The 24,851-nt window shown below is 46.9% G+C and overlaps 1 protein-coding gene across 4 annotated transcripts in view; it reads left to right on the top strand.

The window, feature by feature from the left end:
- Positions 1-24,851, top strand: part of LOC147709785 (uncharacterized) — a 1,097,608-nt gene that overhangs the window by 815,910 nt on the left and 256,847 nt on the right. For all 4 annotated transcript variants that reach the window (XM_086928225.1, XM_086928227.1, XM_086928228.1 and 1 more), the window contains 3 exons: positions 127-285; positions 11,184-11,342; positions 14,811-14,963. In XM_086928225.1, the coding sequence (XP_086784351.1) occupies positions 127-285; positions 11,184-11,342; positions 14,811-14,963 (471 nt within the window). The remainder of the gene's footprint in view (positions 1-126; positions 286-11,183; positions 11,343-14,810; positions 14,964-24,851) is intronic.

Raw genomic sequence — 24,851 nt, 5'->3', positions numbered from 1 at the left:
AGCACTGCATCAAACACTTGCCATTCTAAAACCCTAAAGACGCAACGCAAAGTTGAGCAGCACCACTGTAGCGCCTGTGCAGCCATTAGTAAGTAACTGCTGTTGTATTAATTGGAACTTTTTCAGTTACAGAGAAAGAGAAAGAGGGCTTGTGTCCCCCTGAAAGCAATACCAGAGGCTGTACCTTCCCATTAGAGCCCAACAAGTGTCGCAGTGATGGCAACTGTCCCAACGAGGAAAAGTGCTGCGGGGCCTGCACAAAAAAGTGCACCAAGCCTTATCAAGGTATGTGGGTAATCGCCTAGTCTATTGTATAACATAATATACTCAGATACATTTGCAATTTGCCCACATGCATGGCTGGAAATGGAGAGAGAGACGTAAGGTATGACAATGCATGCTTATATGTAAATTAAAATACTTGCACATTAACATTATTCTGCGTTCCTCTGACCGGCTGGCCAAGGATGAGAAGACAGGCTGAAGGCCTGTTTGCGGTGGCAGGTTGTGAGCCAATGAGTGGAGGCCTACGTGATGTTGGATGGGAAAACATATAATGTACTCAACACAGAGATACCATTGGGACTGGCCCAAGCAGCATAGATCCCCTTAATTTATACCCTCAGCTGAGCCTGCCCTGAGGGGTGTATGCTTCTCATCATTAATTGTGTAGCGCCCAGGCGGCTCACAACAGGAGTTTACAGTCATTGGCAGTGTGAGCTGTGCAGGAGCTGAGTCTTAGACTGTCTTACCAGAATATAGGTTTTTGTAAGCTCTTTCCGAGTTTCATTTTGAAATGGGGGTGTTGGAAAGGGGATCTTTAGGGCTGGCCAAGCGAAGTCGAGAGGCCTACTGGCGAGGTTCCTCTCCTAGGATCGTACAGACGAGCAATCACCCCCCTAAAGATGGACACCACACAAAGATCGGTTCTCAACGGTTTTATCAATACTTTAAGGCAGGTTATCTTAACGATACAGGTGTAACTGGATCCAGGGATCCTTTCAGGTCTAGTCTCTGAGGGAAGGGGGTAGCGGGACAGTCTTGGTACCAGCCTGGTACAGGGATACCCTACGCTCAACTCTCAATCCTCGAGCTGGGGGGTCCTTCGGTATGGGCCGCGGCAGCGCCAGCAGGGCTCCAAAGATCGTTTCACGAAGATGGGCCGCGGCAGCGCCAGCAGGGCTCCAAAGATGGTTTCACGAAGATGGCCTGCGGCAGCGCCAGCAGGGCTCCAAGGATAGTTCGGCGAAGATGAGCCGCGGCAGCGCCAGCAGGGCTCCAAGGTGGTTACGGGTTCCACACGGATGAGTTTGTCTCGGTGTCTCTCGACTCCAGGATACAACTCCAGACCTGCTCCAGAGCTGCCCCAGTTATAGGTCTGGCGTCCTTTGATGTCCGGACCCTCGCACCTGGAGGTCGGAGGGGCCGGGATGTACGTGTCCAGACACCCAGCAGGGGGATGGAGCCAGCCCCAGGGAGGCTGGGGGCGATCGAAACCAGGCGTTGGGCGATGTCGATTCCCACCCGCTCGAAGGGAGTGTTAACGACTGGAAAAGGTTGCAGGGGTACTTTTAGTTTTCCGCCGCTCTTCCCGCTGGCTTGGCAGGTGGGGCAAGTCTGGCAGTGGTTGATCACATCATTCCTCATATTGGGCCAGTAGAAGTGGGTCACCAGGCGGCTGTAAGTTTTTTCCTGCCCCAGGTGCCCGGCGAGGGGCACATCGTGTGCCAGGTTCAGGAGGAAGTCTCTGAATCGGAGGGGGACTACCAGTACCCGGCTGGCCCCTAGTTCGGCAATCTTCTGTTCGCTGTAGAGGAGCTCATGGTCCCAATAGACCCAGTGGGCCCCCGAGGCATCCCCTGTGCTCTGGGCTGCGGCTTGCTGTCGGAATCCCTCGAGGGAGGGACACGTTTTTTGTTCTTGTCGGAACTGTTCTTGAGTGGGGCCACCTTCTTGGCGCCACTGGGGCCAGTTCCGGGAGGTCGCTGAGCGGGGCAACTTCTTCACAGTTGGGACCCGGTGGACCGGGTTCAGGGTCGTTGTCTTCGGTGACGACAGGCGGTGGAGGCTCGGGCCACTCTGGTTCTTCGGTGGAGGTGATGGCTCGGGCGGCCATGGATCGGGTTGTCGCACAGACCCATTCAGGGAGGCCAAGCATCCCCATATGCTCCCTCCGCTCGACATCAGCCCAGGGGGAGCTCTCGAGGTCGTTCCCGAGGAGGCAGTCTACGGGGGCATCATCTTGGACAGTCACTTTCAGCATACCTGACACTCCTCCCCACTCAAAGGGGACGCAGGCCATCTGGCACAGGCTCTCGGAATTATCCGCGGACCGTACTGGGCACAGTACATTGGGCAAAATTTGATCTGTGGTCACCAGGTGGCAACAGACGGCCGTCACGCTGGTTCCTGTGTCGCGGAGGGCTTCGGCCCGGTGTCCATTAATGGTGACCCACTGGCTGTACTTCTGGGTGTTGGCCGGGATTGGTGCCCGGGGAACCATGTCTCTTTCGCCCAGACATATCAGGGACATGGCCGCGGGCTCCCACTCGGTCTGAGATTGTTCATAGTCTTCTTCTTCTTCTTCGCCCTGCTCCTCCCCCAGGGAGGCGGCGGCGATCTGGCGGTTTTGCGGACCCGTGGGGTTGGATGGCTGGTTTCTGGGAAAGTTGAGGTCATTGGCGTAATGACCGGGTCGCTGGCATTTGTGGCAGATAACGTTCGAGCGGGGCCCCGGCCGTGCAGGGGGGGCTCCTCTTCCGGCCAGGGAAGGCGAAGTGTTGGTGGGGGGCACCGTGGTGGTGTCCCAGCCCCGGCCCTGGCCTCCTCCTCGCTGATGGTGGGAGCGCTGGTGAACTCGGCCTTGGTCTCCCATCCAGTTCCGGGGGACCCGGGTGCTCTCCCAGCGATCTGCTTCGATGGCGAGTTTACGGGGCTCGGTCAGTTTGCTGTCGAGGAGATGTTGCCTAAGCTCGACGAAACAGTTGTTGGAGAGGTGTTCCCACACAATGAGGTTGAACAATTGTTCGTAGGTGGTGACTTGGCTGCCCTTGATCCACCCCTCTAAGGCTCTACTATAGAAGTTCACATATTCCACCCAGGTGGTACCGGGGATCCTCTTGCAGTCTCGGAATCGCTGCCGGTACATCTCAGGGGTGAGCCCATAGCGAGTGAGGAGGGCGGCTTTCATGTGTTCGTATGAGGTCATCTCGGCGTCGGGGAGCTGTAGCAGGGCGTCTCTCCCCTCATTGACGAACCTCCCCCACAAACCAGCACCCCAGTCTTTTTGTGGTACTCGATGTGAAGTCATGGCTACCTCGTAGGCCTTAAACCATTGCTGGATGTTGTCGTTTTTATAGTACTCTCGGACGACATCTTTGGGGATGTGGACCTAGGTGTCTGTAGAGGGAGGGGGGCTCCGGCTCCCGGAGACACAGGTGTCCCCGTTTTTCGCCTTAATCTCCAGCTCCTTTAAACCGCGCTCGTGCTCGTACGCGAGCTTCTTCTCTTCCAAATCCCTCTGCCTTCTTTTCTCTTCCAGGTCTCCCTGTAGCCGTAGTTGCTCAAGGGCTATCTTCTTTTCGGCCAGTTGCAGTTCCCCATCTAAGCGGAGTCTAGCCAGGTCTATTTCGTGGAGCCGGCTCCTTTCTCGTTCTTGGGCATCCTCGTGGGAGAGGCCCGTGTTTCTCTCCTCCGCTGGGGTTGCGATGTTCTCTGGGACTGTGATGCCTTCGTTCTGGGGTGGCGCCGCTCCTGTCTCCACCCAGGTCTGCAGCGCCTGCTTGAGGTCGTCTTTGGTGCTTAGTCCTGTGGTAGCGATACCCAAGTGTTTGCAGAATTGCTTCAATTCTTTGTGGCTATAATCTTCTAGTCGTTCCATCTGGAACTCCGAGGTTGGTCCAGTTTCTTTAGTCATCATGGTTGTCGTGTGTTTCTGTTCGTAGTGGGGCGAGTTACTCTCTGTACGATCTGCGTCGGCTCGGATCGCACCGCCTGCCACCAATGTTGGAAAGGGGATCTTTAGGGCTGGCCGAGCGAAGTCGAGAGGCCTCCTGGCGAGGTTCCTCTCCTAGGATCGTACAGACGAGCAATCACACCCCTACAGATAGACACCACACAAAGATCGTCTCTCAACGGTTTTATCAATACTTTAAGGCAGGTTATCTTAACGATACAGGTGTAACTGGATCCAGGGATCCTTTCAGGTTTAGTCTCTGAGGGAAGGGGGTAGCGGGACAGTCTTGGTACCAGCCTGGTAGAGGAATACCCTGCGCTCAGCTCTCAATCCTCGAGCTGTGGGGTCCTTCGGTATGGGCCGCGGCAGTGCCAGCAGGGCTCCAAAGATGGTTTCACGAAGATGGGCCGCGGCAGCGCCAGCAGGGCTCCAAAGATGGTTTCACGAAGATGGGCCGCGGCAGCGGCAGCAGGGCTCCAAAGATGGTTTCATGAAGATGGGCCGCGGTAGCGGCAGCAGGGCTCCAAAGATGGTTTCACGAAGATGGGCCGCGGCCGCGCCAGCAGGGCTCCAAAGATGGTTTCACGAAGATGGGCCGCGGCAGCGCCAGCAGGGCTCCAAGGTGGTTACGGGTTCCAAACGGATGAGTTCGTCTCGGTGTCTCTCGACTCCAGGATACAACTCCCGACCTGCTCCGGAGCTGCCCCAGTTATAGGTCTGGCGTCCTTTGATGTCCGGACCCTCGCACCTGGAGGTCGGAGGGGCCAGGATGTACCTGTCCAGACACCCAGCATGGGGGTGGAGCCAGCGCTCAGGGAGGCTAGGGGCGATTGAAACCAGGCGTTGGGGGAAGGTTGGGGGACCATCGAAACTCTTTCCCCCATTGATCCATAAAGTCGCCTCTTTACCCCCTGGTCAGATCGTGGTGCCTCGATGTCGGGGCTTCGCTGGGTCTGCCGCTGGGGTCGGGCCGAGGCCACGAGGCCTAGTCGTGGAGGGCCCAAGATGGAGTCTGGGTTTGAGATGGTGGTCCGGGATAGGGTTCCGACCAGCCGAGGGTGTTGGGGAGGGTTTGCCGAGTTCCAATGGGGGAGAGCTGGTGGCTGCCCGGAGGGGCGGCTCTCGTGTAGGGTGGAAGGTGCTGCTCTCGGCCGGGGAACAGGGTTCGAGGTAGTCCGGGTCCCACCATGTGGGAGGAGTGGGACCACGCCACGAGGCTGGGTCCAACAGGGGGCAGCAGGAATAAATGTTCAACTTGATGGTCCTGGGGCTGTAGAACGAGAGCGTACCACATCACTGCACAGGTTCACAGCATGTCCATGCACCTGTGCTTGCTGAAATTGCGCTGTGTGAAGGACATGTTGGGAAACGCAGAGTAGCGGCTGCCACTTCTTGAATCTGATCTTAACTGTGCCTAGCTCATGCTCTAACCCATAGATGTTCTTAATTAATGCATATGATGTGGGTTCCGGCAAGGCCTCTTTTCGGCTGCTCGTGGACACTCAATATGTTCATCATGTAACCCTTGATCCTTCTGTAAATCCCCAGTTATACTTCTGTGAGGCAACAATAACATGTGCCCCACCATGCACTCCCTATGACCTCAAATGTTACATCACTTATTACATGTTCAATGACATTGTTGATTACATAAATGATGACATCTCAAAGGATATGTTACTGTATTTCATCTTTTTGTACGCAGAGGGTCACTGTGGAATTAATTCAGTGAAATTAATGTGCTGCATGTCCTAACTCCACCACAGAGAAAGACATAGATATAAACAATCAGCAGTCCAAGGTCTATGAAAGTACTCACTGAGGACCTTTTATTTCTTTAGTTGCCATATAATTTGGACAATATTTTAACCCCTTCGCTGCGGCGGCTATTCCGCCGCAGCGCTAAAGGGGCGGGGCGGCCGCGCGGCGGCCGCATGCTGGTGACAGAACCGCTCCGTCACCAGCTGCGGTTGAGCTATGCTGGTGACGGAGCGGTTCCGTCATGACCCGCCCCGCTCTTTAGAACGCCCGCGCAGGCGCGAAATCAGCGCCGCGCAGGCGCGGCGGCTGGGCCATGACGGAACCGCTCCGTCATCAGCACAGCGTACCCGCAGCTGATGACAGAGCGGTTCCGTCATCAGCATGCAAAGGGTTAATATATGTGATAACTTGGCTGTGAGTTAAACTGTATCTTAGCCCCTGTGTAGAGTTGACCATAGTCTCATCCTCAAGAGGTTTCATGGTTGACAAAGGGGTCGGGCATTGATAGATAAAGTTAGGTCAACACGTGGGGTCCACAGCACAACCTGGCCATGATCTTGAAGGCGTTTTAATGGCATTTATGTTTCCATGAATATTATCTGTGCAAAGGACCATATCCTGAGGGAAAGTTACTCAGGGGCAACTTGGCAATACCTGTAACAAGTCTTGCCTGTTGTCCATGCAATCGCAGGAATCAGATTCACGCTATATTTGGATACCATTACAGGGATGCTGGCTCACAGGGGTATGTAGGCCCCTATATCTGCGATCGCAACTAAAATAAAGTCAGCTTTAAAAAAAAAAGCAGCACATTTTCCTTTAAGGAGACTGCATATCCCTGAGTCTCAAATAACAGGAAGTAAGCCAACAAGCCCTTGGAGAGCACTTGGAGCCAAGCTCTCCTTCAGCAAAGTCAGGGAACAGCTGGCAGCAGGGCAACAAACTGAAAAGCAGGCCTTCTAAATCAGCAGTCCGGTTGAGCCCTTTAAGCAGTACAGCAGCCCCTCTGGCAGGGTTTTAGTTACAGCCGAGTCTGATTTGAGGGGATCAGAGCCCCAGAACTTATTCCCAAATGTGCCTTTGATGTGGGGTGACTTCAAAGCAGCTCTCTGATGCGAAGAGGTCCTGCAAAATGAGGAGGTAAAAAGCAGAAAGATTGGGGGAAGACCACCCTGAGCATTACCAGGTCTATCGCACGCCCTCTGTTGTGACAGCAGAAATTCAATGTTTCTTGACCGGATGTCGATTGCATAACATTGATACATACTTTAAGAAATCACGATTTGGAAAAGACGCCTCAACGTCCCCTTCCAAATAGTGATTCATGATTAGTTACTAAAACGCATTTTGCTATTTTCGAACATTCTTCTATCGGGTAGTTGTACCGATCAGAACTTCTTTAGAAAAATATGTTGGATTCAGAGGCACTTCAATCCTCTATAGAACAAAAGCTTGCACTAGCCTCACACCCAAAACCGGGAGAGATGTTGAGAGCCTTTGGAAAGATATTTAATTAGTTCAGCATCAAAGCTGAAGGAAGAAACAGATGAAACATTTAAAGGAAAGAAGCAGAAACAAAGTGTGCTAAAGAGACAAGAAGAAAGATCGGAGCAGGAAACAGACTTTGGTTAAAGAGGAGAAAGTAGGGAAAGGAATCCGATCAGGAAGAAGATAATGTATCCCGAAAGTGAGATGCAAAACATCACCATGATCTCAGGAGCTGGAGATGAGAGATTTTCAGTTGTGTATGAAAATATAATGAGCGTGACTTTGTATCCCTTCTGGAAGGAGCAGCACAGGGAGAGGCTGCTCCAGAGAAGGCTTGAGAGATGCTTGATTGTGCTCTATTTCTTCAAATCCACACCTAAGGTATTTTTGCTCCTACATTTCTTGTGGCCTCTGCAATTTTATGGCTGAGTGTAAATATTCAAGTTGTGCAAGGAGGGTCGCTTTGACAATTATGTGGGCCACTTGAAATGTGGTGTTTGCTTGGGACCTGTTTAAACAATAAATGAATATCACAAGTCGAATGTGACAATGAATAGAAATAAAAATTATTTCTGGGCTGTGCGGGACTAGAATCCTTGATAGTTCCTCGCTGCACACAGCAGCATACAGGGAAAAGGATTCACCTGCACTCTCTTCATACATACTGAAGCATCATGCAGAAATATGTAACAGGATCATCTATTATACTCAGGTCAGACGCTTACTCAACCGCTCTCTGCCTGGCTAGGAGATGTTATATTTTTAATTACATCCCTGGGTGACATGAAATGAAATAAAATGAAAGGTGGGCTTATAAAGCGCGATTGCTGCCCTGGGGCATCCAAACGCTGCAAGAAAGTGGCTCTACTTGTCAGAAACAGTCAGCTTCGGGGACTAGTTGTGAGTGTTGAAGAGAAAAGTCTTTAATTGCTTACGGAAGGAGAGCAGGTTAGGGTTCGCCCTGAGTTGAAGAGGGAGTGAGTTCCACAGTCTAGCGGCGTTGTAGGAGAACATCCTACCGCCGGCTCTGGCTCTCTTGATTCTGGGAACTGTGGCTAAAAAGGCCTGACTGGAGCAAAGGTGTTTACTCGGATGGTATTGTGTAATCATCTCACGGCTAATTACCGGGCCTTTTTGCCAAAAGGCTTGGTGGGATATACACATTGCCTTAAAAGAAATTTGTTGCCGCACCGGGAGCCAGTGTAGGCTCTTCAGCCCAGGTTTGGCTGACAATCTGCCTGGCACCTGAAGCAGTGTACGAGCCGCACAGTTTTGGATAATCTGCAGCTTACGCAGTGTGTAATTGGGAGCGCCTAGATACAGGATGTTACTGAAGTTCAGTAGGGACTGGATCAGGCCTTGCACGGTGACTTGCTTGGCTTCCATAGGTAAGAGTGGGAGGACTTTTTTCAACATCCTGAGGAGGCCAAAACAAGTCGCTGAGAGCTTAATGGCCTGAGTGTTAAAAGTCAAGGCTTTATCCAGCCATACCCCCAGGCTTTTCATGTTGTCCTTAGGTACAGGTGGAGTGCCTAGGCTTGGAGGCCATAGGGAGTCAATGTTCATTAAACCGACGGGACTCAGGAGCATCAGTTCCATTTTGTCCCCATTTAGCTTAAGGGAGGATGTCGTCATCCAGCTTTTCACTTCCTCCAGGCATTTCATTAACCCCATTTGTGCTGATTGGCCGTCCTCCTGCGCTAGGGAGACCACCAGCTGAGTGTCGTCCGCATATGAAATGATCTTAATGCCAAATGGACGAATAACCTCAGCTAGTAGTCTCATATAGACGTTAAAAAGCGCAGGGCTCAAGGAGGAACCCTGCGGTACCCCACAGCTCAGAGGTTTGCTGGAGGATACCGTGTCTCCCTCGAAGATCTGAAAGGACCTATTGTTCTGGAAGGATTTGAACAAGAGAAGTGCCCTGCCTGATACTCCAACGGCAGAGAGGCGGCACAGCAGCATATCGTGATTAACCAGGTCAAATGCTGCGCTCAGATCGAGGAGGACCACAGCCACTGATCCCCCATGATCCGTAATCCTTCTGGTTTCCTCGGTGACTGCCAGTAGGGCAGCGTCGGTCCCGTGTCTGGGTCGAAAGCCCGTTTGGGTGGCATCCAGCAACTGGTTGTTCTCGAGAAAATCCATCAGATGTATATTGATGTGCTTCTCAAGAATTTTGCTCACCCAGGGGAGCAAGGAGATCGGGCGGTTTTTGCCGAAGTCACTAGAGTCCAGATTCGGTTTCTTCAAGAGCGCACGCACCATGGCCTGCTTCCAAGGGGGCGGGAATGTGCCAGAGATAATGGAGGCGTTCAGGAGGTTCATAATGGTGGGGAGAACAACATGGATTACCGAGACCATTGCCTCGGGTAGGGCTGGGTCACATGGTGACCCCGACTTTCCTCGACGTGCTAGGGATTCCAGGGATTCCTGTTCTAACAATGGAAAGTGATCCAGGGTAGCAGGGGACTGAGGAAAAGTTTCCGCCGGACTAGACCAGGCCTGAGCAGTGGGATCTAGGTCCATGACAGGAAAGGAAGCGTACATTTTGCACACTTTTTGATGGAAGAATTCTGCCAGGTGGGCCGTAGTTTTATACATGGACATGGATGGAGGGGAAGGTTTAGTGAGGCTCTTTACTATCTGAAAGATTTGTTTGGGTTTGGATGTTGCCCTCATAATTTGTTTTGAGAAGTAAGTTGATTGGGCAGTTTTTACCTCATATTTGTAGGCTCTAATCGCCTCTCTGTATAGGATTTTCTCGTCCGTGGAATAATCCAGGCGCCACCTTCTTTCTATCTTCCTTCAGAGCTGTTTTTTTCCCTGAGTTCCCCGGAGTACCAGGGTTTTTTTTTTTGTGACCGCTTCATAGTGGTTTTGAGAAGGGGGAGTGTGGGCTCAAGAGAATTCAAGATCCACTCTTCGTATTCTCGATTGGCTGCGCAAGGGTCCCCATTACAGGGGGGTCTGGAGGTCAAAAGACTGTTAGACCAAGATTCTACTGAGATTCTAGACCAGTCTCTGGAGTTCCTCACAGTGGGGGTTGAGTGTGGGACTTGCATATAGACCATGTAAGGGGGACAAGTGAGGGGTCGGTCCAGGGAAGAGTGATAGGGTGCCCCGCCTTAAGCTCGGAGCAGTTACTAAAAACTGGGTCCAAAAGCTGGCCCTTAATGTGGATGGCAGAGACGACCAGTTGATCCAGTTGTGAAGCCGCCAGATCATATGCCAGCTCCGGGGCAGCGTGGCCATAGGCAGCGTCAAAATGAAAGTTAAGATTGCCTAGCAGCGTATAATTGGAGGAAATTGTGACCGACTCTGCCATAATTGATGGGAGGGCTTTATGAAACTGCTTTGGGGGGCCCGGCGGCCGATATAAAAGGGTACCTGAGAAGCAGTTATTGGGGGAGAATTCAATGCTGAATGCGAGACTCTCGCAGTCTGGAATGGAATCAGAGGAGCATCGACATAAAAACTGATCTTTATATATTATTGCCACGCCCCCTCCTCTCCCTGCAACCCGGTCCTTCCTCATAATTTGAAAGCTTTGCACTTTCAAGAACTTGCAACATGTATATGTTTTTCAGTTTGCTTTTTGGCAACAATCTCTTATTGCAGGGTAACTTCTTCTGCGACACGCTAATTTGCAGCATATATCTTACAATATAGTTTGCTTGGAAAATATCAAACAGAAAGCATGCAGGTTTTTTTCCTGCTTCAAATTATATTTTTGTAAATTGTTTCTCGTCAGTTGTATTGAAAAAGACTGATTTTAATGAATTTGTGTTGTCCTGACAGGCAAGAGGCATTTTTTGGGGATTATTTAATGGGATGGTGCAAAGTGATGCAAAGCACTGCATCAAACACTTGCCATTCTAAAACCCTAAAGACGCAACGCAAAGTTGAGCAGCACCACTGTAGCGCCTGTGCAGCCATTAGTAAGTAACTGCTGTTGTGTTAATTGGAACTTTTTCAGTTACAGAAAAAGAGAAAGAGGGCATGTGCCCCCCTGAAAGCAATACCAGAGACTGTACCGTCCCATTAGAGCCCAACAAGTGTCGCAGTGATGGCAACTGTCCCAACGAGGAAAAGTGCTGCGGGGCCTGCACAAAAAAGTGCACCAAGCCTTATCAAGGTATGTGGGTAATCGCCTAGTCTATTGTATAACATAATATACTCAGATACATTTGCAATTTGCCCACATGCATGGCTGGAAATGGAGAGAGAGACGTAAGGTATGACAATGCATGCTTATATGTAAATTAAAATACTCGCACATTAACATTATTCTGCGTTCCTCTGACCGGCTGGCCAAGGATGAGAAGACAGGCTGAAGGCCTGTTTGCGGGTGGCAGTTGTGAGCCAATGAGTGGAGGCCTACGTGATGTTGGATGGGAACACATACAATGTACTCAACACAGAGATACCATTGGGACTGGCCCAAGCAGCATGGATCCCCTTAATTTATACCCTCAGCTGAGCCTGCCCTGAGGGGTGTATGCTTCTCATCATTAATTGTGTAGCGCCCAGGCGGCTCACAACAGGAGTTTACAGTCATTGGCAGTGTGAGCTGTGCAGGAGCTGAGCCTTAGACTGTCTTACCACAATATAGGTTTTTGTAAGCTCTTTCCGAGCTTCATTTTGAAATGGAGGCAGCAGGAATAAATGTTCAACTTGATGGTCCTGGGGCTATAGAACGAGAGCGTACCACATCACTGCACAGGTTCACAGCATGTCCATGCACCTGTGCTTGCTGAAATTGCTCGGTGTGAAGGACATGGTAGGAAACACAGAGTAGCGCTGCCACTTCTTGAATCTGATCTTAACTGTGCACAGCTCATGCTCTAACCCATAGATGTTCTTAATTAATGCATATGATGTGGGTTCCGGCAAGGCCTCTTCTCGGCTGCTCGCGGACACTCAATATGTTCATCATGTAGCCCTTGATCCTTCTGTAAATCCCCAGTTATACTTCTGTGAGGCAACTATAACTTGTGCCCCACCATGCACTCCCTATGACCTCAAATGTTACATCACTTATTATATGTTCAATGACATTGTTGATTACATAACTGATGACATCTCAAAGGATATATTACTGTATTTCATCTTTTTGTACCCAGAGAGTCACTGTGGAATTAATTCAGTGAAATTAATGTGCTGCATGTCCTAACTCTACCACAGAGAAAGACATAGATATAAACAATCAGCAGTCCAAGGTCTATGAAAGTACTCACTGAGGACCTTTTATTTCTTTAGTTGCCATATAATTTGGACAATATTTTAATATATGTGATAACTTGGCTGTGAGTTAAACTGTATCTTAGCCCCTGTGTAGAGTTGACCATAGTCTCATCCTCAAGAGGTTTCATGGTTGACAAAGGGGTCGGGCATTGATAGATAAAGTTAGGTCAACACGTGGGGTCCACAGCACAACCTGGCCATGATCTTGAAGGCGTTTTAATGGCATTTATGTTTCCATGAATATTATCTGTGCAAAGGACCATATCCTGAAGGAAAGTTACTCAGGGGCAACTTGGCAATACCTGTAACAAGTCTTGCCTTTTGTCCATGCAATCGCAGGAATCAGATTCACGCTATATTTGGATACCATTACAGGGATGCTGGCCCACAGGGGTATGTAGGCCCCTATATCTGCGATCGCAACAAAATAAAGTTGGCTTTAAAAAAAAAAGCAGCACATTTTCCTTTAAGGAGACTGCATATCCCTGAGTCTCAAATAACAGGAAGTAAGCCAACAAGCCCTTGGAGAGCACTTGGAGCCAAGCTCTCCTTCAGCAAAGTCAGGGAACAGCTGGCAGCAGGGCAACAAACTGAAAAGCAGGCCTTCTAAATCAGCAGTCCGGTTGAGCCCTTTAAGCAGTACAGCAGCCCCTCTGGCAGGGTTTTAGTTACAGCAGAGTCTGATTTGAGGGGATCAGAGACCCAGAACTTATTCCCAAATGTGCCTTTGATGTGGGGGTGACTTCAAAGCAGCTCTCTGATGCGAAGAGGTCCTGCAAAATGAGGAGGTAAAAAGCAGAAAGATTGGGGGAAGACCACCCTGAGCATTACCAGGTCTATCGCACGCCCTCTGTTGTGACAGCAGAATTTCAATGCTTCGTGACCGAATGTCGATTGCATAACATTGATACATACTTTAAGAAATCACGATTTGGAAAAGACGCCTCAACGTCCCCTTCCAAATAGTTATTCATGATTAGTTACTAAAACGCATTTTGCTATTTTCGAACATTCTTCTATCGGGTAGTTGTACCGATCAGAACTTCTTTAGAAACATATGTTTGGATTCAGAGGCACTTCAATCCTCTATAGAACAAAAGCTTGCCCTAGCCTCACACCCAAAACCGGGAGAGATGTTGAGAGCCTTTGGAAAGATATTTGATTAGTTCAGCATCAAAGCTGAAGGAACAAAAAGATGAAACATTTAAAGGAAAGAGGCAGAAACAAAGTGTGCTAAAGAGACAAGAAGAAAGATCAGAGCAGAAAACAGACTTTGGTTAAAGAGGAGAAAGTAGGGAAAGGAATCCGATCAGGAAGAAGATAATGTATCCCGAAAGTGAGATGCAAAACATCACCATGATCTCAGGAGCTGGAGATGAGAGATTTTCAGTTGTGTATGAATATATAATGAGCTTGACTTTGTATCCCTTCTGGAAGGAGCAGCACAGGGAGAGGCTGCTCCAGAGAAGGCTTGAGAGATGCTTGATTGTGTTCTGTTTCTTCAAATCCACACCTAAGGTAATTTTGCTCCTACATTTCTTGTGGCCTCTGCAATTTTATGGCTGAGTGTAAATATTCAAGTTGTGCAAGGAGGGTCGCTCTGACAATTATGTGGGCCACTTGAAATTTGGTGTTTGCTTTGGACCTGTTTAAACAATACATGATTATCACAAGTTGAATGTGACAATGAATAGAAATAAAAATGATTTCTGGGCTGTACAGGACTAGAATCCTTGATACTTCCTCCGCTGCACACAGCAGCATACAGGGAAAAGGATTCACCTGCACTCTCTTCACACATACTGAAGCATCATGCAGAAATATGTAACAGGATCATCTATTATACTCAGGTCAGACGCTTACTCAACCGCTCTCTGCCTGGCTAGGAGATGTTATATTTTTAATTACATCCCTGGGTGACATTAATTGCTTTGCACTTTCAAGAACTTGCAACATTATATGTTTTTCAGTTTGCTTTTTGGCAACAATCTCTTATTGCAGGGTAACTTCTTCTGCGACACGCTAATTTGCAGCATATATCTTACAATATAGTTTGCTTGGAAAATAATAAAAAGAAAGCATGCAGGTTGTTTTCCTGCTTCAAATTATATTTTTGTAAATTGTTTCTCGTCAGTTGTATTGAAAAAGACTGATTTTAATGAATTTGTGTTGTCCTGACAGGGAAGAGGTGTTTTTGGGGGATTATTTGATGGGATGGTGCAAAGTGATGCAAAGCACTGCATCAAACACTTGCCATTCTGAAACCCTAAAGACGCAACGCAAAGTTGAGCAGCACCACTGTAGCGTCTGTGCAGCCATTAGTAAGTAACTGCTGTTGTGTTAATTGGAACTTTTTCAGCTCCAGTTACAGAGAAAGAGGGCTTGTGTCCCCTTGAATACAAAGTCTGCACCTTCCCATCAGAGCCCAACAAGTGTCGCAGTGATGGCAACTGTCCCAACGAGGAAAAGTGCTGCGGGGCCTGCACAAAAAAGTGCACCAAGCCTTATCGAGGTATGTGGGTAATCGCCTAGTCTATTGTATAACATAATATACTCAGATACATTTGCAATTTGCCCAAATGCGTGGCTGAAAATGGAGAGAGACGTAAGGTATGACAATGCATGCTTAAATGTAAATAAAAATACTTTTATATTAACATTATTCTGCGTTCCTCTGAAAGGCTGGCCAAGGATGAGAAGACAGGCTGAAGGTCTGTTTGCGGGAGGCAGTTGTGAGCCAATGAGTGGAGGCCTACGTGATGATGAGATGGGAAAACATACAATGTACTCAACACAGAGATACCATTGGGACTGGCCCAAGCAGCATGGATCCCCTTAATTTATATCCTCAGCTGAGCCTGCCCGGAGCGGTGTATGCTTCTCATCATCGACTGTGTAGCGCCCAGGCGACTTACAACAGGAGCTTACAGTCATTGGCAGTGTGAGCTGTGCAGGAGCTGAGCCTTAGACTGTCTTACCAGAATATAGGTTTTTGTAAGCTCTTGTTTCAGGAACAGCCATCCAGCTTGGTGCCAGTAGGGATAGGAAGATGTCGCAAAGTCTCTGACTTTGTGGAACGGGGATATTGGGGCGTACGGAGAAGGACACTGTTGCCTGCGGCCTGTACAGTGTCTCATTGTTTGGATCAGGGCTTTGGCTGAGTGGGAAAGAGGCTAAGTGTAGATTTTGTTTAGTTCAGTGCTTGCATTATCGCCTCGGTGGCTGCAGTTGATAGGTGCTGCAGCCTCAGGTCAAAGGGACTCGGAGATTTCTAGTGGAAGCAGACGTGGTCAAGATTTTTTTCAGTTTAATAATGTTATTGGTATAGTAATAAAGTGCCATGGTTACAATAAGGCATAAGATAGAACAATAGAATATTAAAACACATATTGTAAAAGGCTATTATGTTAAGGAAGAATCTAATTTTGAGATAATGAGGAAAGGGAAAAGGAAACCATCTTATGGATGAGAAATGAGTAAGAAAAGTAAAGGGTACATATTACATTAGGTGATAGAAAAGTAAAGTTTAAGTTTTATCAAAATAAAGAATAAGAAGAGAAAGAAAAAGGAGAAAGAGAGAAGAAAAACAAGAAGTGAAGGAGAAGGGGAGCGGGGAGGGGAAGAAAAATGAGGTAAGTGATCATGGTATATAAGGGCGAGAGGATAGGTAAGTAGTAAAGGGAATCCAAAATAATTCAGCTTTGATTTTCTGAGATAATGTTGGTGATGAGACAGTAGATATGTTATGGTCATTGCAAATAAGGTTCCACCACATCAATGTACACATTTTAGAATTATCTATCTAACAAGATAAAATCACTTTAAATGCAATGGAAATGAAAAGGTCAAACAATTTCAACTTTGGTGAAGCATCAGAGAAATCATCAGACAAGGACCCAAGAAATACATTTTGAATTGACAATGAAATATAACAGTTAAACATCTTGGAGGACACAGACCAAATGGAATTCCAAAATTTTGAAACATTGGGACAGAAATATATTAGATGTAACAAAGTGCCATCCGAGGAAAGACAAGACCAACAAAGGGGAGAGGAAGAATGATTGATCTTATGAATGTGAATCAGAAAGCAAACCGCTCTGTTGTAAAGAAAAAAATAAAATTGAGTAATGTTAGCAGCTTTTGAGGTAGTGAATATTTTATGCCAGAGTTTATTCCATCTGTTAGTAGGGAGGGATATAGATAGGTCTTGTTCCCAGGCTAGTTCGATAGAAGATTTTGGTCTATCAGATATGGGATTTGACAAAAGCTTGTATATAAGAGAAGCTTTTGGAATGGAGTTGGGGAGAATTACAAACGGATCCATCTATACAACCGTATCTGCAGCACGACCTGACGCAATTTGAAAAACTACTTCTCACCCGTTTCAGGTTCAATCTTTTTCATATTATGGTTTCATTCCCTTCTCAGAATATCTGGACACACAATACAACAGCGTGCCCTTGTGACTTTATTTCCCCTCAGTCCACAATTCATGTTCTTTTCTTCTGTACATTTTATACGCCATTCCGTAAGAGGTGGATTCTACCAATCTTAAAAGTAATGAAGGTCAGAAGATGCCGCCCAGCATACCTGGCGTTGCAGTTTTTTGGAAAACAGCTTAGTGTCAAAATCCGTGGCACATTACCTTAGAATGTGCCTCAGACATCGTACGAACTTATGAGAATTATAGAGCTGCCTTAATATGGACCTTAGTAAATGCTCTGTCCTTTATAAGAGAGACTCATTTTAACACATCATGAATTTTTAACGTTTTTAATGTTTTTTTACTGTGTATATTTGTACTTTTGTGGCTTTCATAATGAAAACCGAATAAAGTTGTTTTGATTTGATTTGAGGTCTTGTTCCCAGGCAAGTTCGATAGAAGATTTTGGTCTATCAGATATGGGAGTGGACAAAAGCTTGTATATAAGAGAAGCTTTTGGAATGGAGTCGGGGAGAATTGTTTTCAATGGGGTCATGTATGTAACAGGAATGGTGTCATAAGAAAAATATTTGGATAACAACAATGACTGTAGGGCATTGGATATTTGTGAGTATTGGGGAAAGTAGGATAGAGGTAAATTATAATGTTTTTGTAGTGCAGTGAAGGGAATAAAAGAGTTATCCAGTATTGGGATATCTTTCATAGATTCACATTCCTGAATCATTCCTCGTCACCGAGGCGGAAGTCCCACGGTACCAATATATATAATATTCGTAGTAGGCTGAAAAGACTATAGGCCCAAATAGGCCCAAAACTTAGCAGCCTATCTACCTCATTATGTAAAAAGAACTGAAGCAGGAGTTCCAACCAATCAGCTGTCCGCACCCTCTAGATCCTTCCCAGCTGAGGCAGTTCACCTCAGATTTTCACTGCACGTCGTGTGGACGGGAGTCTCCCTGAGTGCCTACTCAGTTTTCTACTTTTTTCTTCAGGATGTCTGAAAAGAAAGTCCTTTTCAAGGCCTGTGGGACCTGTAATAAAAAGAGGGTCCATGTGGATGACAAGCACTCTGACTGCATCTACTGTCTGCTTCCCTCTCACATTGTGAAGATTGCAGGATTTTCCGCACCTTCCCTGCCAAAACTATCAGGGACAGGGAGACAAGGGTTCTTTTATGGCTCAAATCATCTTCTACAGATGATGAGGACAGGGCTTCTTCTTCAAGCAAAAGAGCCAGATCCAAAGATAGCTCTTCTCCTGAGAGAAAGAAACATATTAAATCCTCTCATAGAGCTACAGAACCCTCAAGGAGGTCATCCACTCCTCCCCTTGGATCTCCATCGACTACAACTTCAGGATCTTCATCTAAAATTGTGAGTACAGCCCAGACTAAAACTGTTGCTCCGGTGTCGTCTCACACTGTATCTGTGACTTCTACCACCTCAAGCTCTTCTGTTACGGTGTCTACTTCTGCTATCACCTCTCCTATGGTGTCAGCGAAGGTTTTCTCTAAAAAATCTTCTGGGGCTAAGGATATTTCCTTAAAACATCGTCAACGACCGTTCCTACGACGACAACGCCAAGTCGTCGATGATAGCCCCATTGACAAAGGTATTGAGGTTCCGTGACGGTTCCGTGACGACTTGAACCCGTGTTTTCAAGTTTGTCGGAAATACATAAAATTAGTATCAGCGAACCGCAAATGATCCATTTAGTATATCCTAGTGTTTTCGCTACGCTACGAGCAAGAGCACTCCTTCCACTGACACATTTCTGATATACACACGGCATCCATCTTAGATCATGACCGCCATTTTGTGGTTCCTTGCCCTCACATATGCAATAGCCTCTGATCATTTCATTCACTTCACTTTGATTAAGGACACGTAGCCTTAGCCGGAGATTCACCTCTTACATGACACGTGCACCTTAAACCAGATCACGCTGAAGCTGCATGACTCGACAAAGGCTGCCTCCTCTGCCCGAGGCCAGCCCACCTGAACTGGTTTTCCTGTCCATTGTACCTGATCATGATTAGGCGGCCGAAGCCGGTAGCCTTGCCCATTTACAACCCACAAACATCTCTTATCCCGCTTTTCTATCTTCTGCACCTGGCTCTGCTCCTTTCCTTCTGGGCCTTTATTAGGGGGAGGTAACGAACTTTACGATGAGGCGGTCCGGGTCTTGAATGCAATATTGACAAGGGATTGTGATAAACTGGTGGGAACCCCTCTTCGTGATGTTTGGTATCAGATATTATCGACAGTTCCTGTGTAACGCCAAATATTTATTGTTTAGAGACACAAAGGTTTGGGAATGTACCGACATGTGAAATATTTGCCTAGAGCACAATTTTTAGTATATAAGGAGCAACCCACTTTGTACAAATCGAACAGTCTCCTAGATTCTGCCCGTGTGTAGATTCTGTGACTTCTGTGTCCCTGCAGTAATAAACCTTTGGTCTTTGACGCCACCATCGAGAAGCCCGTGTTTCTGTTCATTTGTGCACCAAGGCAGGTGGGACTCCGGGGTCTTTGGGTGTTGTACCCTGACACCTCTGGACGGAACCAAAAAGTCCAGAACTCCAATTGGCGCCCAACGTGGGGCCACGTCATTCGGTACCGGTCCAAAAGCCTGAAGAGTTCGAGAAGCTTCGTGTGAAGATTCCTGAGGGAGGCGCCCCACTTCATCGATCCCGGCATATCGCAAAAGTGGCCCTGAAGTTCTCTTCCACGAGGGTTCCCGTTCAGGACGGCTGCAGTGGGCCGTTGCCTTGACCGTCGCCCTGTCTTGGACCCGAAGTGGTGCAGTCCTTAGTACGGCGAAACGTGACGGGTTTCTCCTTGGTGACGTCTTCAGTGCCTCAGTTAAGTATTTAGTGATAGCTAGCTGGTTACTTTTGTGAGGATTGTTAAAAATCCTTGATCGGTTCTTGGTTTGGTTTGGTTTCGTAAGATTATCTTTAGTTGTTCTGGTTACGATAATCTATTTGGTTCAGTTTTGGGTATCGATACATCAGTTCGTTTTGGTAGGCCTAAGTTCTTGGTTCAAGTGCACAAATTTGTTCCGTGTTTTGTTTGTTTTGTGTTCCGGACTGAGAATGGTAAGTCGGAAAATGTTGTCTTGTTTTAGTTGCAACAGTGACTCACAATTAGAGGATTCCTGTCTGGTTCCTCCGATTGGGACTCCCCTATATGACCTATATTGTAAGTATGGTGTGGGTCCTATAACTTATAATGAGATATGGGTCCGTTATTGTAAGAAGGATGGTGTCCTTAGTTGGCCACTGCATGGTAGTTTTGAACAAGAGATTCTCGACAATTTAGAAGCGAAATTGTTTAGGAAGAAAGCCCGGCCGGCAATGTCTGACTCTTTTCGTTATTGGCGGAAAGAATCCAAACAGAGAGAAATGAAAAGGTTGAAAAAAGAGCAAAAAGAACTAGAAGAGTTAACTCTAGAGCAAGCGACTAAGCAGTTGCAGGCTAACGAGTGTGAGAAGGTCATAGATGTAGCCATTAGAGAGCGTAACTTAGCGATTGACAAGTGCTATCCTGCCTTGCCATCGAAAATGGCTAAGATACTGGAGGATTCCGAAAACGATCCTCTGCTATCTTATCTGTTACGGTCGCCTCCACCGTATGCACAAGGTGCTACGGCTCCACTGATCCCGAATGTTCAATTGCCGGTTGCTGGACAACCTGGTGTTCTTGTTCCTCAGAATCAAGTTCCTATACCTCCTGTGGTGAATGTAAATGTTCCTACAGCTCCTCCTCTTCCTGCACTGCCCGCTCCTATACCTACCACTGTACCTATTGGTCCTCAAACTATTTTCCTCGATACTCCTACTGTTTCGTCATCTATTCCTACCTCTACTGCGTTCTCTATGTCTGCGAGTGTACTAACTCCACTTTCTGTTCGTCGAAGAATTACTGATTCTGTTACTAATATGCTGTCTCCTATATATAAAACCTTGATTAAGACTCCTACTCCTGACTCTGTTCAGAGACGGAGTCAGCTTCCAAGTACTGAGGAACGGGGAGTTTTAGACTCCACGGCTCTCAGATGGATTACAAAAGTTAGAAGATATAGTACGAAAGATGTGTTAGAGACATTTATGCAATGGGGAGAGCCAACACAGCGATACGTCTTCGACGAGATGTGCTCGTTGTTGCGTGAGGAAATAGAAGAAGACGATGTCGAATCAGATTTGGAAGATTTAATTAAGATTCAAAAAGAGTTTGCTGCTGGAATGATAGTGGGCGATAATATAAAGGAAGCGATGGAACTCATTTTGAGTTTTAGGAATGATCCATCTCTTCGTTCGCCGAGAGATTTAGAGAAAGGTAGAATGAAGCTAAGTCGCCAATATCCTATGAGGGAAGTTCCTCCAATTTGGCGCGAAGCAGTACAACGTGATGATAATGCGGGTATTGCAGCTGCTCCAGCACAGTTCCAAAGAGTATGGATACATATTCCGTGGAAGCGAGCAGAAGTGTTAGCAGTGAAACAGGCCTTGCCAGATCCACGTAAGAATCCAGCCGGATATTACAAGGAATTGACACAGACAGTTGAGGCTTGTATAATGAACTTAGCCGACATTGATATGTTGTTTGGTAATGTAGTTCCACAACCAGTGTGGGCTAAAATTCGTAGAGAGGATCATCAGGCTGCTTTAGGTGGTGATTGGGCAGCTATCACTGCAGCAGATGCTCAACAAACAGGTGGTGCGAAACCCGAACCCCTAATTGCTAATCTTCCTGGCAGAATAGTTGATCTAATGAAGACTCTGATGCCAGCATTGCGTGTTAATTGGGATAAATTATCCGCATGCAAGCAGAAGAAAGACGAAAGTGTCTCCGACTTCTTCACGAGGTTCGAAGAGACTTTTGTAGACCATAGTGGTCAGGATATGAGCACTGAAGGAGGACAGAGATTGTTTGTCGATAAATTTGTGCATAATTTGTTACCCGAATTATGCAATAAATTGAAAGACTCAGAAAGTGCGTGGGCTGTATCTACGACAGCGCAAATACTTGCGACTGCACAGTACTATGAAAATAGGGATAAAGAGGAAAAGGAGAAATCAGAGAAGAAAACGAAAGATTTAAAGACTAAAGTTCTTTTACAGCAGGCGTATCCGCCTCGCACGAATCAGACTAATATGCAACAGAATTCGTATCAAAAGACAGATTATAATTCGACCAGGCCTCAATACCAGTGGAATCAGTGTGCGTACTGTAAGAAAGAGGGTCACTATAAAAATGATTGTCAGATTTTAGCGCAAAATAATGCGGCAGCAGCTCAGAGAGGTCGTGGTGGTTTTGCACAGAATTCTAGGGGTCGGGGACGAGGTGCTATGCCTCCACAAACTAATGATCGTCCTTCTAATCACTTTGATCAGCGAAATGGACAATCTGTTCAACAGAATAGATCTCAGCAATATCTTGTTGAAGATTATTGTGAAGTTGAAGAGGGATTTCAACAAAATGGGTACTAGGACAGCCATAGACAGAGAGAGGGAGTAGTATCAGTTCCAGTGGATCAGAGTGGGCCTTATGTCGCAGTAGCAACATCAGGTGTAGTCGAACCGTTTCTGTTGGATACTGGTGCCGCAAAAAGTTCTATCATGCATGCGAAACTCCCTGGCGCACCTGTGTCTGGCTCAACAAATGTTTCCGTAGGTTTTTCAGGCGCCCCTGTGTACAACCCGATATCTGGTCCTTTGTCTATTTCTGTTGGACCGTGTCAATTGAAAGCACCCTTAATTTTGACGACAGGTTGTAATGAAAATCTGCTTGGTTTAGATTTGTTAAAACGACTATATGCGACATTGTACTGTTCTCCGGAAGGAGTACAGCTTACTTTGGGTAAAAGACTCACCTCTCCGATGTACTTGTCAATGGACGCACTCCCGCCGGAGCTACGTTCACTCCCTGATTCTCTTTGGGCGACTGGTCCCAATGATGTAGGTCTACTAGAGATTCCACCGTATGTAGTAACTTTGAAAGCGAATGTGAAATTTCCAAGAATTCCTCAATATAAAATATCGAATGAAGGTGAGCGTGCACTCTTATTGATTGTGCAAGATTTGATTAAGAAAGGTGTGGTTGAAGAAACGCGAGGAAATGTTTGTAATAGTCCTGTATTGCCGATTTTGAAACGAACAGATCCTACAAAGCCTCCAGTCTATAGGTTTGTCATAGACCTTAGAGAAGTTAATAAGATTGTAATTCCGCAGTTTCCTGTAGTGCCAGACATTACTGCCTTGCTAACATTGATTCCCGCTACAGCCAATTGGTTCTCAGTCATCGACTTGAAGAATGCCTTTTTCAGCATTCCGATAGCCGAGGAAAGCAGAGATATTTTTGGCTTCTGTTTAGGAGGTCGCAGTTTCAGATTTAAACGCGCTGGTTTGGTGATGAACAATATGCTAGTGGTCATGGTTCCTCATGCAGTGGACACACTCATGAACCGAACGAAGACACAACACCTTACTAGTGCGAGATTATCTGGTTACGAGCTGACGTTATTAGCGAGTCATATTCAGATCAAAAGATGCAATGTATTGAATCCAGCAACATTGTTGCCGACTGATCAAGAGTCGAGTGATTCTGAGCCACATGACTGTTATTTCAAAACGGAGGAAGAGACAAAAGGTCATATCGACTTGAGAGATACTCCTCTATCCGACCCAGATGGTACGCTGTATGTGGACGGGTCATGTTTTAAATTGGAGAATGGTGATGTGACTGCTGCCTACGCGGTAACGACTTTGAAGACGATTGTGGAGACTGCAAGAGTGAGTCAGAATTCTGCCCAAGCTGCAGAGTTAATAGCTCTTACGAGAGCGTGTGTTTTAGCTGAGGGAAAGAGAGTGAATGTGTTTACAGATAGTCAGTACGCATTTGGCGTGGCCCATAGTTTTGGCCGGTTGTGGAGAGAAAGGGGTTTCATTACGTCCCATGGGACTAAGATTCAACATGGTCAGCTAGTTAACGACTTGTTAGAATCTCTAACCTTACCGACTGAAGTTGCGATTGTGAAGTGCAGTGCTCATAAAGCAATCACGGATGATGTTGGTCGGGGAAATGCCTTTGCTGATGAAACCGCTAAACAGACAGCTAGAGACATGATGAGTAGAATGTATGTTGCTACGTCTGCAAGATGGATTGCTGAGTCTGGAATGTGTGAAGACACAATGGAAAGTGTGAAAGAGATTCAGAAAGAAGCGACTGAGGAAGAGAAACGCGTATGGAGAGAAAGTACGGGCAAATTGGACTCGAATGGATGTTGGATCGATTTGACAGAACAGCAGCGTTGGATGTTGCCTGATGCGTATGTGCTTGCAGTAGTGACGATGGCGCATGGAGTGGCGCACATAAGTTCTAAAGGGATATGTAAGATGTTAGCTCCGGTTTGGAAGAATGAGGGAATCAGTAAGTGTGCAGAGAGAGTGGTGAAAAATTGTATGGTGTGCTTGATGCATAATCCTGGCAAGGGAACTCCAACTCCAGCTGGTCATTTTGCTCCTCCTTCCTGTCCCTTTGAAGTAATACAGTTAGACTTCATTCACATGGAACGCTGCAACAATTTAAAATACGTCCTGGTGGTGGTTTGTGCTTTTTCCAGGTGGATAGAAGCATACCCACTAAAGGACAACACTGCTTTATCAACTGCCAAAATTCTTCTCAAAGAATTTTTCCCTAGGTTTGGAATGCCACGGATTGTATGGTCAGATAACGGAAGTGAGTTTATAGGGAAAGTTATGCAGAGTGTGTGTGCTGGTCTAGGATTGAAACAAAAATTTCATAGTGCGAACCATCCCCAGTCTGCTGGTTTAGTCGAGGGTTACAATGGCACCCTCAAGCTTAAAATAGCCAAAATTCAAGCATCCACAGGTTTGGCTTGGCCAGACGCACTTCCTTTGGCCTTGTTATCAACGAGAGCAACAGT

This window comes from Lissotriton vulgaris, chromosome 6 (assembly GCF_964263255.1).
Source record: "Lissotriton vulgaris chromosome 6, aLisVul1.2, whole genome shotgun sequence".
Lineage (NCBI taxonomy): Eukaryota > Metazoa > Chordata > Amphibia > Caudata > Salamandridae > Lissotriton > Lissotriton vulgaris.
Note: the sequence above shows the minus strand (reverse complement) of the source record. Positions and strands in the feature narration are given on the sequence as shown.